The sequence below is a fragment of the Procambarus clarkii genome, chromosome 3 (assembly GCF_040958095.1).
Source record: "Procambarus clarkii isolate CNS0578487 chromosome 3, FALCON_Pclarkii_2.0, whole genome shotgun sequence".
NCBI lineage: Eukaryota > Metazoa > Arthropoda > Malacostraca > Decapoda > Cambaridae > Procambarus > Procambarus clarkii.
The window spans coordinates 49,796,693-49,817,039 of record NC_091152.1 but is presented as its reverse complement, the minus strand read 5'-3'; the positions used below and the strand labels follow the sequence as shown (position 1 = coordinate 49,817,039).

Genomic DNA, 20,347 nt, shown 5'->3' with positions numbered 1-20,347 from the left:
GGGGCACACGTGAGGAACACAAATGCGAACAAGCCTGAATGGTCCCCAGGACTATATGCGACTGAAAACTCACACCCCAGAAGTGACTCGAACCCATACTACCAGGAGCAACGCAACTGGTAACTATAGGGCGCCTTAATCCGCTTGACCATCACGGCCGGTCAAAAGGAAGTGATAGCCAAGGCTATTTGAACCACTTCCCTGCCGGCAACTCGGATGGTAATCTTGGGCATAGCATTTCACCAAATCACCTCATTCTTTGGGGCACACGTGAGGAACACAAATGCGAACAAGCCTGAATGGTTCCCAGGACTATATGCGACTGAAAACTCACACCCCAGAAGTGACTCGAACCCATACTCCCAGGAGCAACGCAACTGGTAACTATAGGGCGCCTTAATCCGCTTGACCATCACGGCCGGACAAAAGGAAGTGATAGCCAAGGCTATTTGAACCACTTCCCCGCCGGCAACTCGGATGGTAATCTTGGGTATAGCATTTCACCAAATCACCTCATTCTTTGGGACACACGTGAGGAACACAAATGCGAACAAGCCTGAATGGTCCCCAGGACTATATGCGACTGAAAACTCACACCCCAGAAGTGACTCGAACCCATACTCCCAGGAGCAACGCAACTGGTAACTATAGGGCGCCTTAATCCGCTTGACCATCACGGACGGACAAAAGGAAGTGATAGCCAAGGCTATTTGAACCACTTCCCCGCCGGCAACTCGGATGGTAATCTTGGGCATAGCATTTCACCAAATCACCTCATTCTTTGGGGCACACGTGAGGAACACAAATGCGAACAAGCCTGAATGGTTCCCAGGACTATATGCGACTGAAAACTCACACCCCAGAAGTGACTCGAACCCATACTCCCAGGAGCAACGCAACTGGTAACTATAGGGCGCCTTAATCCGCTTGACCATCACGGCCGGACAAAAGGAAGTGATAGCCAAGGCTATTTGAACCACTTCCCCGCCGGCAACTCGGATGGTAATCTTGGGCATAGCATTTCACCAAATCACCTCATTCTTTGGGGCACACGTGAGGAACACAAATGCGAACAAGCCTGAATGGTTCCCAGGACTATATGCGACTGAAAACTCACACCCCAGAAGTGACTCGAACCCATACTCCCAGGAGCAACGCAACTGGTAACTATAGGGCGCCTTAATCCACTTGACCATCACGGCCGGACAAAAGGAAGTGATAGCCAAGGCTATTTGAACCACTTCCCCGCCGGGAACTCGGATGGTAATCTTGGGCATAGCATTTCACCAAATCACCTCATTCTTTGGGGCACACGTGAGGAACACAAATGCGAACAAGCCTGAATGGTTCCCAGGACTATATGCGACTGAAAACTCACACCCCAGAAGTGACTCGAACCCATACTCCCAGGAGCAACGCAACTGGTAATTATAGGGCGCCTTAATCCGCTTGACCATCACGGCCGGACAAAAAGAAGTGATAGCCAAGGCTATTTGAACCACTTCCCCGCCGGCAACTCGGATGGTAATCTTGGGCATAGCATTTCACCAAATCACCTCATTGTTTGGGGCACACGTGAGGAACACAAATGCGAACAAGCCTGAATGGTTCCCAGGAATATATGCGACTGAAAACTCACACCCCAGATGTGACTCGAACCCATACTCCCAGGAGCAACGCAACTGGTAACTATAGGGCGCCTTAATCCGCTTGACCATCACGGCCGGACAAAAGGAAGTGATAGCCAAGGCTATTTGAACCACTTCCCCGCCGGCAACTCGGATGGTAATCTTGGGCATAGCATTTCACTAAATTACCTCATTCTTTGGGACACACGTGAGGAACACAAATGCGAACAAGCCTGAATGGTTCCCAGGACTATATGCGACTGAAATCTCACACCCCAGAAGTGACTCGAACCCATACTCCCAGGAGCAACGCAACTGGTAACTATAGGGCGCCTTAATCCGCTTGACAATCACGGCCGGACAAAAGGAAGTGATAGCCAAGGCTATTTGAACCACTTCCCCGCCGGCAACTCGGATGGTAATCTTGGGCATAGCATTTCACCAAATCACCTCATTCTTTGGGGCACACGTGAGGAACACAAATGCAAACAAGCCTGAATGGTCCCCAGGACTATATGCGACTGAAAACACACACCCCAGAAGTGACTCGAACCCATACTCCCAGGAGCAACGCAACTGGTAACTATAGGGCGCCTTAATCCGCTTGACCATCACGGCCGGACAAAAGGAAGTGATAGCCAAGGCTATTTGAACCACTTCCCCGCCGGCAACTCGGATGGTAATCTTGGGCATAGCATTTCACCAAATCACATCATTCTTTGGGGGCACACGTGAGGAATACAAATGCGAACAAGCCTGAATGGTTCCCAGGACTATATGCGACTGAAAACTCACACCCCAGAAGTGACTCGAACCCATACTCCCAGGAGCAACGCAACTGGTAACTATAGGGCGCCTTAATCCGCTTGACCATCACGGCCGGACAAAAGGAAGTGATAGCCAAGGCTATTTGAACCACTTCCCTGCCGGCAACTCGGATGGTAATCTTGGGCATAGCATTTCACCAAATCACCTCATTCTTTGGGGCACACGTGAGGAACACAAATGCGAACAAGCCTGAATGGTCCCCAGGACTATATGCGACTGAAAACTCACACCCCAGAAATGACTCGAACCCATACTCCCAGGAGCAACGCAACTGGTAACTACAGGGTGCCTTAATCCTCTTGACCATCACGGCCGGACAAAAGGAAGTGATAGCCAAGGCTATTTGAACCACTTCCCCGCCGGCAACTCGGATGGTAATCTTGGGCATAGCATTTCACCAAATCACCTCATTCTTTGGGGCACACGTGAGGAACACAAATGCGAACAAGCCTGAATGGTCCCCAGGACTATATGCGACTGAAAACTCACACCCCAGAAATGACTCGAACCCATACTCCCAGGAGCAACGCAACTGGTAACTACAGGGCGCCTTAATCCGCTTGACCATCACGGCCGGACAAAAGGAAGTGATAGCCAAGGCTATTTGAACCACTTCCCCGCCGGCAACTCGGATGGTAATCTTGGGCATAGCATTTCACCAAATCACCTCATTCTTTGGGGCACACGTGAGGAACACAAATGCGAACAAGCCTGAATGGTCCCCAGGACTATATGCGACTGAAAACTCACACCCCAGAAGTGACTCGAACCCATACTCCCAGGAGCAACGCAACTGGTAACTATAGGGCGCCTTAATCCGCTTGACCATCACGGCCGGACAAAAGGAAGTGATAGCCAAGGCTATTTGAACCACTTCCCCGCCGGCAACTCGGATGGTAATCTTGGGCATAGCATTTCACCAAATCACCTCATTCTTTGGGGCACACGTGAGGAACACAAATGCGAACAAGCCTGAATGGTCCCCAGGACTATATGCGACTGAAAACTCACACCCCAGAAGTGACTCGAACCCATACTACCAGGAGCAACGCAACTGGTAACTATAGGGCGCCTTAATCCGCTTGACCATCACGGCCGGTCAAAAGGAAGTGATAGCCAAGGCTATTTGAACCACTTCCCTGCCGGCAACTCGGATGGTAATCTTGGGCATAGCATTTCACCAAATCACCTCATTCTTTGGGGCACACGTGAGGAACACAAATGCGAACAAGCCTGAATGGTTCCCAGGACTATATGCGACTGAAAACTCACACCCCAGAAGTGACTCGAACCCATACTCCCAGGAGCAACGCAACTGGTAACTATAGGGCGCCTTAATCCGCTTGACCATCACGGCCGGACAAAAGGAAGTGATAGCCAAGGCTATTTGAACCACTTCCCCGCCGGCAACTCGGATGGTAATCTTGGGTATAGCATTTCACCAAATCACCTCATTCTTTGGGACACACGTGAGGAACACAAATGCGAACAAGCCTGAATGGTCCCCAGGACTATATGCGACTGAAAACTCACACCCCAGAAGTGACTCGAACCCATACTCCCAGGAGCAACGCAACTGGTAACTATAGGGCGCCTTAATCCGCTTGACCATCACGGACGGACAAAAGGAAGTGATAGCCAAGGCTATTTGAACCACTTCCCCGCCGGCAACTCGGATGGTAATCTTGGGCATAGCATTTCACCAAATCACCTCATTATTTGGGGCACACGTGAGGAACACAAATGCGAACAAGCCTGAATGGTTCCCAGGACTATATGCGACTGAAAACTCACACCCCAGAAGTGACTCGAACCCATACTCCCAGGAGCAACGCAACTGGTAACTATAGGGCGCCTTAATCCGCTTGACCATCACGGCCGGACAAAAGGAAGTGATAGCCAAGGCTATTTGAACCACTTCCCCGCCGGCAACTCGGATGGTAATCTTGGGCATAGCATTTCACCAAATCACCTCATTCTTTGGGGCACACGTGAGGAACACAAATGCGAACAAGCCTGAATGGTTCCCAGGAATATATGCGACTGAAAACTCACACCCCAGATGTGACTCGAACCCATACTCCCAGGAGCAACGCAACTGGTAACTATAGGGCGCCTTAATCCGCTTGACCATCACGGCCGGACAAAAGGAAGTGATAGCCAAGGCTATTTGAACCACTTCCCCGCCGGCAACTCGGATGGTAATCTTGGGCATAGCATTTCACTAAATTACCTCATTCTTTGGGACACACGTGAGGAACACAAATGCGAACAAGCCTGAATGGTTCCCAGGACTATATGCGACTGAAATCTCACACCCCAGAAGTGACTCGAACCCATACTCCCAGGAGCAACGCAACTGGTAACTATAGGGCGCCTTAATCCGCTTGACAATCACGGCCGGACAAAAGGAAGTGATAGCCAAGGCTATTTGAACCACTTCCCCGCCGGCAACTCGGATGGTAATCTTGGGCATAGCATTTCACCAAATCACCTCATTCTTTGGGGCACACGTGAGGAACACAAATGCAAACAAGCCTGAATGGTCCCCAGGACTATATGCGACTGAAAACACACACCCCAGAAGTGACTCGAACCCATACTCCCAGGAGCAACGCAACTGGTAACTATAGGGCGCCTTAATCCGCTTGACCATCACGGCCGGACAAAAGGAAGTGATAGCCAAGGTTATTTGAACCACTTCCCCGCCGGCAACTCGGATGGTAATCTTGGGCATAGCATTTCACCAAATCACATCATTCTTTGGGGGCACACGTGAGGAATACAAATGCGAACAAGCCTGAATGGTTCCCAGGACTATATGCGACTGAAAACTCACACCCCAGAAGTGACTCGAACCCATACTCCCAGGAGCAACGCAACTGGTAACTATAGGGCGCCTTAATCCGCTTGACCATCACGGCCGGACAAAAGGAAGTGATAGCCAAGGCTATTTGAACCACTTCCCTGCCGGCAACTCGGATGGTAATCTTGGGCATAGCATTTCACCAAATCACCTCATTCTTTGGGGCACACGTGAGGAACACAAATGCGAACAAGCCTGAATGGTCCCCAGGACTATATGCGACTGAAAACTCACACCCCAGAAATGACTCGAACCCATACTCCCAGGAGCAACGCAACTGGAAACTACAGGGCGCCTTAATCCGCTTGACCATCACGGCCGGACAAAAGGAAGTGATAGCCAAGGCTATTTGAACCACTTCCCCGCCGGCAACTCGGATGGTAATCTTGGGCATAGCATTTCACCAAATCACCTCATTCTTTGGGGCACACGTGAGGAACACAAATGCGAACAAGCCTGAATGGTTCCCAGGACTATATGCGACTGAAAACTCACACCCCAGAAGTGACTCGAACCCATACTCCCAGGAGCAACGCAACTGGTAACTATAGGGCGCCTTAATCTGCTTGACCATCACGGCCGGACAAAAGGAAGTGATAGCCAAGGCTATTTGAAGCACTTCCCCGCCGGCAACTCGGATGGTAATCTTGGGCATAGCATTTCACCAAATCACCTCATTCTTTGGGGCACACGTGAGGAACACAAATGCGAACAAGCCTGAATGGTTCCCAGGACTATATGCGACTGAAAACTCACACCCCAGAAGTGACTCGAACCCATACTCCCAGGAGCAACGCAACTGGTAACTATAGGGCGCCTTAATCCGCTTGACCATCACGGCCGGACAAAAGGAAGTGATAGCCAAGGCTATTTGAACCACTTCCCCGCCGGCAACTCGGATGGTAATCTTGGGCATAGCATTTCACCAAATCACCTCATTCTTTGGTGCACACGTGAGGAACACAAATGCGAACAAGCCTGAATGGTCCCCAGGACTATATGCGACTGAAAACTCACACCCCAGAAGTGACTCGAACCCATACTCCCAGGAGCAACGCAACTGGTAACTATAGGGCGCCTTAATCCGCTTGACCATCACGGCCGGACAAAAGGAAGTGATAGCCAAGGCTATTTGAACCACTTCCCCGCCGGCAACTCGGATGGTAATCTTGGGCATAGCATTTCACCAAATCACCTCATTCTTTGGGGCACACGTGAGGAACACAAATGCGAACAAGCCTGAATGGTCCCCAGGACTATATGCGACTGAAAACTCACACCCCAGAAGTGACTCGAACCCATACTCCCACTAGCAACGCAACTGGTAACTATAAGGCGCCTTAATCCGCTTGACCATCACGGCCGGACAAAAGAAAGTGATAGCCAAGGCTATTTGAACCACTTCCCCGCCGGCAACTCGGATGGTAATCTTGGGCATAGCATTTCACCAAATCACCTCATTCTATGGGGCACACGTGAGGAACACAAATGCGAACAAGCCTGAATGGTTCCCAGGACTATATGCGACTGAAAACTCACACCCCAGAAGTGACTCGAACCCATACTCCCAGGAGCAACGCAACTGGTAACTATAGGGCGCCTTAATCCGCTTGACCATCACGGCCGGACAAAAGGAAGTGATAGCCAAGGCTATTTGAACCACTTCCCCCGCCGGCAACTCGGATGGTAATCTTGGGCATAGCATTTCACCAAATCACCGCATTCTTTGGGGCACACGTGAGGAACACAAATGCGAACAAGCCTGAATGGTTCCCAGGACTATATGCGACTGAAAACTCACACCCCAGAAGTGACTCGAACCCATACTCCCAGGAGCAACGCAACTGGTAACTATAGGGCGCCTTAATCCGCTTGACCATCACGGCCGGACAAAAGGAAGTGATAGCCAAGGCTATTTGAACCACTTCCCCGCCGGCAACTCGGATGGTAATCTTGGGCATAGCATTTCACCAAATCACCTCATTCTTTGGGACACACGTGAGGAACACAAATGCGAACAAGCCTGAATGGTCCCCAGGACTATATGCGACTGAAAACTCACACCCCAGAAGTGACTCGAACCCATACTCCCAGGAGCAACGCAACACAATACTAGAACACAATACTCGGCCTACTATGCAAGGCTCGATTTGCCTAATAAGCCAAGTTTTCTAGAATTTCAATGTTTCTATCATTTTTTTCTTATGAAATTGTAAAGCTATTCATTTAATTACGTATTAGGTAATTTTTCGTAAATATGAGTTAAAACTAACGTAGATATATGACCGAACCTAACCAACCCTACCTAATCTAACCTAACCTATCCTAAGACTGGAGTTTTTCTAGGTTCCCAGCCATATTGGTGTGTCCTTAAATGAGCGTGTGGATGCTGCCACTAAGGAAGCTATCCACAATTATTCCATCTCCCGTAAAGGTGTTCCTTATTCTGACTTCTACTCAGTTATTCATTTCTCAATCCTTGCCCGTTGGCAGGGTCGTTGGTCGTCTGTTACTGGTAACAAACTGCGTGAACTTAAGGGTAGTGTGTCCCCATGGCCTTCCTCCTACCTCCGTAACCGGGGGTGGGAAACGGCTTTGGCAAGGTTACATATTGGCCATACACGTTTAACTCACGGGCACTTAAAGAAGCGCCGCCCTGCTCCTTATTGTCCAAACTGCATTGTTCCTGTCATGGACGTGGTTATCCTTGTTGAATGTCTTGTCCTCCTGGACGTGCTTTCATCTTGCTTCCCAACTGTCCCTCGCGGTCACCTGTCCCTATATAGCATCCTTGGTGAATCAGACACATTTGATATCATTTGCCTTATGCACTTTTGTTCTTGTATTGGCATCCTAAGTAATATTTAGCCCCTTTTGAATATCCAGCATTTGATGATGCTACATTGTCTCCTCAGCTTGCTGCCATCTTTTGATAATTACTTACTGAAATGAATTACTTATTTCTAAATGAACATTAGAAATATTTAATAAATATTTCCAAAATCAGTGAATAATGATGCATATTTCTAAAATAAGTAAAAATAATTGATTTTAATTGATTATTTTCAAACTATTTACAGACTTAGCTGGCAGCCAGTGCCAAGAATCGTCGTGGGTGGGGGGTGGGGTCCGAATGTGACCCAACCTCGCTGTTCTCTTCTTAATTATGGCGACCCCGACAAGCCTATGTTCATCCCAAACCCCAGAACATTGTCTCTGCCAATTTGGGTGAACCTGACCCCAAACGTCTGGCCTCATACTTTGACGACAGACAATGTATCTTCTAGTATAGATTTGGGTGGTACCCAGCGTTGTCCGGGTCTGTCTGTCTCCCATCTGTCTATATATCTATCTATCCATCTACCTCTACTAAACTATATATATTCATCTATTAATCCATCCATCTATTCCTCTATACATTTATCAATCCATCCATCATCTATACATCTATTCATCTATCAATCCACTCATCTGTGTATCCATCTACCTATCGCTCTTTCTGTCCGTCTACCTAACGGCCTATTTACCACCAATCTATCCAACTGTCTGTCCACCTATCTATCCATCCACTTAAAAATCTATTTATTCGTCTATCCATCCTTCTACCAATCATGTCATCCTTATTTATTTATATATAGAAGAGTTCTTTTACTATTGTACAGCCACCAGCAACCATAGCGTTTCGGGCAGGTCCTTAATCCTATGTTCCCTTGAGTACGACCCACCAAGTCGTTTAACAACCAGGTACCCATTCACTGCTAGGTGAACAAAGGCTACAGTTAAGGACTGGCGCCCAGTCAATCCTCCCCGGCCATGATACAAACCCAGGCCTGATCGCTGGACAAGCGCGGGGCGAGGGTTTTAACACCGCGCCACGGGGATTTCGATCTATTTATCCATTTATCTACTCATCCATCTATGAATAGCTCTATCAATCTATTCATCCTTCTGTCCATCCATCTATTCATCTACCTATCCATCTATCTGCCAATCTGTCCATCACTTTGTCCATATATCCATATATCTAGCTATAAATTCATACTGCTATCTGTCCATCCATCTGTGCAGCCATTTATCCTTCAATCTATATATATCCGTCTAGCTTTCTATCTGTTCATCTATATATTCATCTATTCATAGATCTATCTATCTATCTATCCATCTATCTGTCTGACTCTGTCTTTCTTTGTGTCTGTCTCTGTCTCTTTATCTAACTCTAGCTGTGTGTGTCACTGTCTCTGTCCACCTGCCTGTCTCTTATAAACAATACAACTGTCTAATGTGTGGGAGTCCGAGAGCGAGAGGAGTTCAGTGGTGTGAAATACAAAACAATAATAGTTACTACTTACTGTGCCACAATGCCGTTGCTTGAGAAACCTCTGACTTTGTGTAAGGATCGTGTGGTTTATGCCAGTGCGGCCAAATTATTGACAGCACAAAATTCTCGTAATTTTCCCAAGATCAGTGAATAATGGTGAATATTACTTTAAGATTTTTTGGAGGACGAAAGGATTTTGTTTTGAAAATATAAATATGTAGATGTCCGCCAGTGCCCAAACCTATAGAGAAGGAGGAGGTGGCGTTAGCACGCTGTTCTCTTTTGACTTATGCGACCCCGACCAGCCTATTTTTATCCCTTACGCAAGACCATTCCCTCTGCAAATTTAATTTGGGTGACGGTAGCCTCAACCTTGTTGCCGCCAACTTTGAATAGACAGACATTATCTCTTATAGTATAGATGATATAGATACGAACAATAACTTGTGACAATACTTTATTTAACATGAAACTCGAGGACAACAATAAGTGAACGTTTACTAAGATGAACTTCTTCAGCGGTTAACTGTTACACATACGAGTGTTTACTCGAGCTATTGTTTACACTAACTAGTGTTTATCACAGCTAATGTTTACACTAACTAGTGTTTATCACAGCTAATGTTTACACTTCCTAGTGTTTATCACAGCAAGTGTTTACACTAACTAGTGTTTATCACAGCTAATGTTTACACTAACTAGTGTTTATCACAGCTAGTGTTTACACTAACTAGTGTTTATCACAGCTAGTGTTTACATTAACTAGTGTTTATCACAGCTAGTGTTTACACTAACTAGTGTTTATCACAGCTAGTGTTTACACTAACTAGTGTTTATCACAGCTAGTGTTTTCACTAACTAGTGTTTATCACAGATAGTGTTTACACTAACTAGTGTTTATCACAGCTAGTGTTTACACTAACTAGAGTTTATCACAGCTAGTGTTTACACTAACTAGTGTTTATCACAGCTAGTGTTTACACTAACTAGAGTTTATCACAGCTTGTGTTTACACTAACTAGAGTTTATCACAGCTAGTGTTTACTCTAACTAGAGTTTATCACAGCTTGTGTTTACACTAACTAGAGTTTATCACAGCTAGTGTTTACACTAACTAGAGTTTATCACAGCTTGTGTTTACACTAACTAGAGTTTATCACAGCTAGTGTTTACTCTAACTAGTGTTTATCACAGCTTGTGTTTACACTAACTAGAGTTTATCACAGCTAGTGTTTACACTAACTAGTGTTTTCACTAACTAGTGTTTATCACAGCTAGTGTTTACACTAACTAGAGTTTATCACAGCTTGTGTTTACACTAACTAATGTTTGTCACAGCTAGTGTTTACACTAACTAGAGTTCACATAAGTGAGTGTTGACACTTGAAAGTGTTGACACAAGTTACTGTTGTAGTAGAGAGAGGATGTATACATGTGCACATATGTATTATGAGAGAAAGAGGAAGTATACACCTACGAGAGTGTGAATGTGAGTAATATGTGTGAGGCAGGTATATACATGTGTGTGTGTGTATATATGTGTTGTCTATGATGGTTGCTGTGAAGAGACGTCATCCTTCACTTCTTCAAGCAACATATACTCGTCTGAAACTTAAGTTTGCGAGTTGTTCATAATTCCTTGACATCAAAGTTAAGGTCTCTGGAGTTAGGGCTTCCTGTAGACGCCCATGAAGAGTATGGTGCAAGGGTTTCCTGTAGACAACCAGGAAGAGTATCGAGTTAGGGCCTCCTGTAGACACCCCAGAAAGAGTATGGTGCAAGGGCTTCCTGTAGACGCCCGTGAAGAGTTTGGTGTTAGGGCTTCCTGTAGACGCCCATGAAGTGTATGGTGTTAGGGCTTCCTGTAGACGCCCATGAAGTGTATGGTGTTAGGGCTTCCTGTAGACGCCCATGAAGTGTATGGTGTTAGGGCTTCCTGTAGACGCCCATGAAGTGTATGGTGTTAGGGCTTCCTGTAGACGCCCATGAAGAGTATGGTGTTAGGGCTTCCTGTAGACGCCCATGAAGAGTATGGTGTTAGGGCATCCTGTAGACGCCCATGAAGAGTATGGTGTTAGTGTGGTTGTCCCTGATGAAGAAGACGAAGGGGCGGTCACACCTGAACACTAACGGGCCCCGTTCGATCGAGATGACTGTGGCAGCAGCAGCCTCGGAGCCCTCCTCGTTCACCTCCACCACGGCCTTGTGGATGACGGTGTTCACACTCAGGCTGGTGCCCCGGACATAGTTGGTGAGATCACTGCGGCTCGAGAACAGGTCTTCGATCCCCAGAGCTTCTAGGGCCTGTCAGGAAGATAGGAAGAGTGGTGAACACTAAGAACATGTCAGACGGGTGGGTGAACACTAAGAACACGTCTGTGAGAAAGGTGGGTGAGCACTAAGAACACGTCTGTGAGAAAGGTGGGTAAATACTAAGAACACGTCTGTGAGAAAGGTGGGTGACCACTAAGAACACGTCTGTGAGAAAGGTGGGTGAATACTAAGAACACGTCTGTGAGAAAGGTGGGTGAATACTAAGAACATGTCTGTGAGAAAGGTGGGTGAGCACTAAGAACATGTCTGTGAGAAAGATAAGTAGGTTCTTGAATACTAAGAACACGTCTGTGAGAAAGATATGTAGGTTCTAAAACACTAAGAACACGTCTGTGAGAAAGGTGGGTGAACACTAAGCACATGTCTGTGAGAAAGATAAGTAGGTTCTTGTACACTTAAGAACACGTCTGTGATGATGATGAAAATGCTGTTGAACACTAAGAACTTGCCTGTGAGGAAGAAAAGAAAGTTCTTGAACACTAAGTACTAAGTTCTTCCTTACATGTCTGTAAGGAAGATCAGAAGATTGTTAAGTACAAAGAACACGTCTTTGAAGAACACGAGAGGATTGGTGAACTCTAAGAAGTGGCTCAAACCAACAGTATGGAGCTGACAACATTTTTCTGTAAGACATTTTTTACAAAATTTTTAAATACAAAACATTTTTAACACAGGGTGTCACCAATCATGGTAGTGTTGTGTCCACTACACCAACAGTATACCACCACAGTCACCAATCATGGTAGTGTTGTGTCCACTACACCAACAGTATACCACCACATTCACCAGTCATGGTAGTGTTGTGTCCACTACACCAACAGTATACCACCACAGTCACCAGTCATGGTAGTGTTGTGTCCACTACACCAACAGTATACCACCACAGTCACCAGTCATGGTAGTGTTGTGTCCACTACACCAACAGTATACCACCACAGTCACCAGTCATGGTAGTGTTGTGTCCACTACACCAACAGTATACCACCACAGTCACCAGTCATGGTAGTGTTGTGTCCACTACACCAACAGTATACCACCACAGTCACCAGTCATGGTAGTGTTGTGTCCACTACACCAACAGTATACCACCACAGTCACCAGTCATGGTAGTGTTGTGTCCACTACACCAACAGTATACCACCACAGTCACCAGTCATGGTAGTGTTGTGTCCACTACACCAACAGTATACCACCACAGTCACCAGTCATGGTAGTGTTGTGTCCACTACACCAACAGTATACCACCACAGTCACCAGTCATGGTAGTGTTGTGTCCACTACACCAACAGTATACCACCAAAGTCACCAGACATGGTAGTTTTATGTCCACTACACCAACAGTATACCACCAAAGTCACCAGACATGGTAGTTTTATGTCCACTACACCAACAGTATACCACCACAGTATATCACCAGTCATGGTAGTGTTGTGTCCACTACACCAACTCAGACCCCTCAAACAAACTCAGCAACGGTATACCACCAAAGTCACCAGTCATGGTAGTTTTATGTCCACTACACCAACAGCATACAACCACAGTGTATAACACGTGTCATCACACCCCAGAAGTGACTCGAACCCGTGTGCCCCAAAGAATGAGGTGATTTGATAAAATGCTATGCCGGCGGGGAAGTGATACAAATAGCTTCGGCTATCACTTCCTTTTGTCCGGTCGTGATGGTCAAGTGGATTAAGGCGTCCCTGTATATACCAGTTGCGGTGCTCCTGGCAGTATGGGTTCGAGTCACTTCTGGGGTGTGAGTTTTCAGTTGTATATAGTCCTGGGGACCATTCAAGCTTGTTTGCATTTGTGTTCCTCACGTGTGCCCCAAAGAATGAGGTGATTTGATAAAATGCTATGCCCAAGATTACCATCCGAGTGCCGGCGGGGAAGTGGTTCAAATAGCTTCGGCTATCACTTCCTTTTGTCCGGTCGTGATGGTCAAGCGGATTAAAGCGTCCCTGTACATACCAGTTCCGTTGCTCCTGGCAGTATGGGTTCGAGTCACTTCTGGGGTGTGAGTTTTCAGTTGTATATAGTCCTGGGGACCATTCAGGCTTGTTTGCATATATATATATATATATATATATATATATATATATATATATATATATATATATATATATATATATATATATATATATATATATATATATATATATATATATATATATATATATATATATATATATATATATATTATTAAATATGACCGAAAAAGTAAGATTAATAATTCTAACACGAATTTTCTCAATCTTTCGTACATTACGCTTCACTGTTGGAGGTAAATCAAAAATCACTTCTCCAAAATTCATTTTTATTTCTAGTCTGACGCGACACGGGCGCGTTTCGTAAAACTTATTACATTTTCAAAGACTTCACAAATACACAACTGATTAGAACTTGCGTTTCTCTGATTTTATATCTACATTTGAGTGAGGTGGGAAGGGTGATGTGGCATTAACACAAGACAGAACAATAGGGGATATTAATAGGGTATTAAAAGTATCAACACAAGACAGAACAGAAACAATGGGTATTGAATAGAAGTGTTTGTAGAAAGCCTATTGGTCCATATTTCTTGATGCTTCTATATTGGAGCGGAGTCTTGAGGTGGGTAGAATATAGTTGTGCAATAATTGGCTGTTGATTGCTGGTGTTGACTTCTTGATGTGTAGTGCCTCGCAAACGTCAAGCCGCCTGCTATCGCTGTATCTATCGATGATTTCTGTGTTGTTTACTAGGATTTCTCTGGCGATGGTTTGGTTATGGGAAGAGATTATATGTTCCTTAATGGAGCCCTGTTGCTTATGCATCGTTAAACGCCTAGAAAGAGATGTTGTTGTCTTGCCTATATACTGGTTTTTTTGGAGCTTACAGTCCCCAAGTGGGCATTTGAAGGCATAGACGACGTTAGTCTCTTTTAAAGCGTTCTGTTTTGTGTCTGGAGAGTTTCTCATGAGTAGGCTGGCCGTTTTTCTGGTTTTATAGTAAATCGTCAGTTGTATCCTCTGATTTTTGTCTGTAGGGATAACGTTTCTATTAACAATATCTTTCAGGACCCTTTCCTCCGTTTTATAAAACGGAGGAAAGGGTCCTGAAAGATATTGTTAATAGAAACGTTATCCCTACAGACAAAAATCAGAGGATACAACTGACGATTTACTATAAAACCAGAAAAACGGCCAGCCTACTCATGAGAAACTCTCCAGACACAAAACAGAACGCTTTAAAAGAGACTAACGTCGTCTATGCCTTCAAATGCCCACTTGGGGACTGTAAGCTCCAAAAAAACCAGTATATAGGCAAGACAACAACATCTCTTTCTAGGCGTTTAACGATGCATAAGCAACAGGGCTCCATTAAGGAACATATAATCTCTTCCCATAACCAAACCATCGCCAGAGAAATCCTAGTAAACAACACAGAAATCATCGATAGATACAGCGATAGCAGGCGGCTTGACGTTTGCGAGGCACTACACATCAAGAAGTCAACACCAGCAATCAACAGCCAATTATTGCACAACTATATTCTACCCACCTCAAGACTCCGCTCCAATATAGAAGCATCAAGAAATATGGATCAATAGGCTTTCTACAAACACTTTTATTCAATACCCATTGTTTCTGTTCTGTCTTGTGTTGATACTTTTAATACCCTATTAATATCCCCTATTGTTCTGTCTTGTGTTAATGGCACATCACCCTTCCCACCTCACTCAAATGTAGATATAAAATCAGAGAAACGCAAGTTCTAATCAGTTGTGTATTTGTGAAGTCTTTGAAAATGTAATAAGTTTTACGAAACGCGCCCGTGTCGCGTCAGACTAGAAATAAAAATGAATTTTGGAGAAGTGATTTTTTATTTACCTCCAACAGTGAAGCGTAATGTACGAAAGATTGAGAAAATTCGTGTTAGAATTATTAATCTTACTTTTTCGGTCATATTTAATAATATATGTCTACAGGAAAGACTGCTACCAAAATATACTAATATATATATATATATATATATATATATATATATATATATATATATATATATATATATATATATATATATATATATATATATATGCATAGTACCTAGTTGCCAGAACACAGTACTCGGCCTACTATGCAAGGTGAGATTTTGCCTAATAGCAAGTGTGAGGTGTGTCACACTTGTAGGGTGTGAGTTTTCAGTTGCATCAATTCAGTTCAGTTTTCAGTGTCAGTGTATGTATAGTATGGTCATGTAAAGTGTCAGTGTAAGTATAGTATGAACATGTAAAATGTCAGTTTAACTATAGTATGATCATGTAAAGTGTGTCAGTGTAACTATAGTATGATCATGTAAAATGTCAGTGTAAGTATAGTATGGTCATGTAAAGTGTGTCAGTGTAGCTATAGTATGGTCATGTAAAGTGTCAGTGTAAGTATAGTATGGTCATGTAAAGTGTCAGTGTAAGTATAGTATGGTCATGTAAAGTGTCAGTTTAGGTATATTATGATCATGTAAAGTGTGTTAGTGTAGCTATAGTATGCTCATGTAAAGTGTCAGTGTAGCTATAGTATGATCATGTAAAGTGTCAGTGTAAGTATAGTATAGTCATGTAAAGTGTGCATTCAATACAGTATTCGACTATATATTTTAGTAACTAAATGGGGGAGGCCTTATCTTTATGGATGATACCTAGACAAGCAGATATGGACATGGATGAACACTCCTCGTGGTTGAGGCTGGCATCAACACATGTACTGGTTGTGCCAAGTAGTTGTTAACTGTGCTTCTTCTTCTTCAATTACACCTGTCATAGTGCACTCACAAATAATAGCAGTAACCTAATATGACAGTTATATCAGGGGACTATTATAATTATTTAAATAAAGATCTGAGAATATTGCTCACCCTATTTTGTCTCGACTAGTGTTCTAACCAATTCACCCTATATCTACCTAACATAAAGTGCTCAATTAGTATTAAGCTTGTCATTTAAGTTTTTCATGCCCGAAACGCTTTACGTAATAGTGGCTTTAGGCATTGTATGTACTAGCTCTACCTATAAGTCAACCAATTTTTGTAAAAATTTCTTGTATGTATGTACCTTACCTAAATAAACATTTATTTATTTATTTTATTTATAACTGGCCAGGAATGTAAAGATAATAAATGGGTTTCAGGTAAGGACACCTCCCTGATCTGTAGACAAAGATCGTGTTGATAATGGGAGCACTTTACAACCCATAACACAGTTTTCCAAGGGAAAATTTATTGGAGCTCGATTTGCCCTGGTGAGACTTGTTAGCTTTAAATGGTGATTCACTGTGGCCTTCTCCCACTGATGCCTTCTCTGTTTTGTCTAAATGTCTTCACGAAGGTTAGAGGGCCCACATTTTCTCTATTTTGGTACTGATAATTAAGTTGATTAAATGGAAATATTTTTATGATGTTTACTGTACAAAGGCTGATGTATTAAGAATGTTTCCCATTATTGGTGGTAAAATTAATAGCGACATGTGGCAATTATATTCCCCATTTTTTACTGAAGAAAATAATCTGTGCTACATCTTCTATGAGTTAATTTGTTTATTACAAAAAAGGCAGCAATATTATCTGCATAAAGTATTAAAAGTTAGTAAATGGTATCGGTTTTCCGACAAGTATACTAGGATCATGTAAAGTATGTCATTGTAAATATAGTATGATCATGTAAAATATGTCAGTGTCTCTATGCGTATTCTTAATATTTATTAGGCTTTTATTCATATCATCTATGTTGAGGTAACTTGTATTACAAGTCAGGTTTTGGGTCAGGATGGCTCAGAGTCTTTTAATCCTGTACACTCGTGACAGAGAATATGTTAATGTTTTAACATTAAAGCTTCGTTCCATCTGCTTGGCCAAAACATCTTTCCAGTTCAATTATGCAGCCCCTCTTCCTGTTTTAGTAGTACTTATAGTAACGATGTACAGTACATATATCGACTTACAACGCAAACCTAAAGTAGAAATCTGTTCTATTGAATTTCGACGAACCGGAAAGGTTTTTGTATTTATGTTGCTAAGACAACCTAAACTCACCTTATCAAACATTCCCAGGACTAATACACGCTAACTGAGGCCTAATATAGTACATATGTGTGCTATACTAGGCATAGGAATATTTAAAAAAAATTGCTTAATTTTATTATAACTATATAATGAATAGTACCAAATTCTACTATATAATTGCTTAGCACGTCAATATTTATACTATGGTGTACATAGCTACAATAACTACTGTCTAAACAGGTGGATGGGTTGAATTATGATATATTTTATTATTTTCTGTCTAAAATAACTATGTTTTAAATTTCAGGGAAATTGATTGGTTAATAGCAAAACTACACTTATAAATATATAGAATCGGGTCCAAGAACTAACTTCTGATGAACTTTTAAGAAATATCTGCTCAAGTCTGTAGAGTTTAATTATATCCGTAAGAACTCTTTTAAGACTGCAGCGAGGATTAAAACTGAAAAAAATCGGCCATAAACTAGTCGCTGACAAATTTCGGTCTTTAAATGGACTTAGAAAAAATTTGGTCTCAAATTGAACTCTGAAAAAAATCAGCCTGAAACTATGTGACAGAGCGATGACTTTTTTGGGAGTTTGCTGTATTTAGTGGTCTGCAGCAGTGACTTTTGGGAGTTCATTCAATCTGGTGGTCGGCAGCGAGAATTTTTTGGGAGTTCGCTCAATACCATGGTCTGCAGAAATGATCTTCAAAAAAAAAAAAAAATTATTGCTAAGCTGTCAATCCTACTACTATAGACCTCCAGGAAGTACCAATAAGTAGTGCTGGACCACCAGGGAGTATCAATATGTAGTGATAGACCACCAGAAAGTTAAATTTGTATTATTAAAGTTGGACAAACCTAAAACTTTTTACCCGCAACATAACTTTACCTGAATTTACTTGAGGAACACTAACACTCTAGTGGCCTCGACGAGGACAGGAAGCCGGTGACTTGTCAAAGGAACCCACAATGGTCCTGGTGATTTTTCAAGCTGGATTTTAGAGTTCAAAAGAGTTTTGGGATTTACGAATTCGGCAGGTAAGCGGATCCGTGGATTTATTACCTGAGGGTCAAAAAGCATCTCCAGTTTTGTGTTCCACAATGTGACTTATTGAGCTTGAACCCGTTGCTCCTTGTTTGTCTTACATCTGACCTTTTGAAGGAATTGTCTGGATAAACAGCATTTCAATTTGTTAAGTATTTTAAGTGTCGATGAGATCCGCCCCGCGATGCCTGGTCTGTAGTGTTGATAGCCCTGTGGCCCCTCAACCCTTACTGGTAAGACAGCTTCTGTCTTAGTATAAGACCTTACCAATACTAACCTCCACCAGCAATCCTAGGCCTAATACAGTACATATATATATATATATATATATATATATATATATATATATATATATATATATATATATATATATATATATATATATATATATATATATATATATATATTTTTTTTTTTTTTTTTCTTTTTTTTTTTTAAGAGTACCACCTCTAGCTGGAAGAAGGGGGACCCATAGCCTCGGAGGAAACCACGCATAACGCATTAGAGGGAATGTTTAGATCCCCTCCAATACAGTTTCTGTGTGCTTTTCTCCTACCACCCCTTCCTTGAATATTTTTTGTGCTTTATTATGCATTTGATGGTTACAAGATATACATGGGTTGATACAAAAATAATAATGCAAAAAGGTGCTTAAAGGTTATGGATCTCTTGAAGAACACAACAATGGGAAACATTGATGAATGTCACAGACGGGTTCGATCATTGTTGCAAGTCAAACACTTCTTCGAATTCCTCTGAAGTTGGACTAGTGCCCAAGACGCAACAGGCATTTCCCCTCTGAATCGCAACACTGAGGCGCTGGAACAAGAAACTTTTTGCTCTCTGGTCTTTTGTAGCGCTGATCAATTTGTCCCCCAACTCCTTCAGGAACTTCAATGCACATTTTCCCCACGAACCGAGGGTCTCCGAGCCGATCGGAACAAAGCTGTAGCAGTGTGCTAGACCTCTATATATATATATATATATATATATATATATATGTCGTACCTAGTAGCCAGAACGTCCTTCTCAGCCTACTATGCAAGGCCCAATTTGCCTAATAAGCCAAGTTTTCATGAATTAATTGTTTTTCGGCAACCTAACCTACCTAACCTAACCTAACCTAACTTTTTCGGCTACCTAACCTAACCTAACCTATAAAGATAGGTTAGGTTAGGTTAGGTAGGGTTGGTTAGGTTCGGTCATATATCTACGTTAATTTTAACTCCAATAAAAAAAAATTGACCTCATACATAATGAAATGGGTAGCTTTATCATTTT

General features: G+C 43.1%; 1 protein-coding gene across 3 annotated transcripts in view; it reads right to left on the bottom strand.

Annotated features, from left to right (window-relative positions):
• Positions 1-10,080: 10,080 nt before the first annotated feature.
• Positions 10,081-20,347, bottom strand: part of LOC138367908 (leukocyte elastase inhibitor-like) — a 49,712-nt gene continuing 39,445 nt past the window's right edge. For all 3 annotated transcript variants that reach the window (XM_069330196.1, XM_069330202.1, XM_069330189.1), the window contains one exon: positions 10,081-11,944. In XM_069330196.1, the coding sequence (XP_069186297.1) occupies positions 11,678-11,944 (267 nt within the window). In that variant the 3' untranslated portion in view covers positions 10,081-11,677. The remainder of the gene's footprint in view (positions 11,945-20,347) is intronic.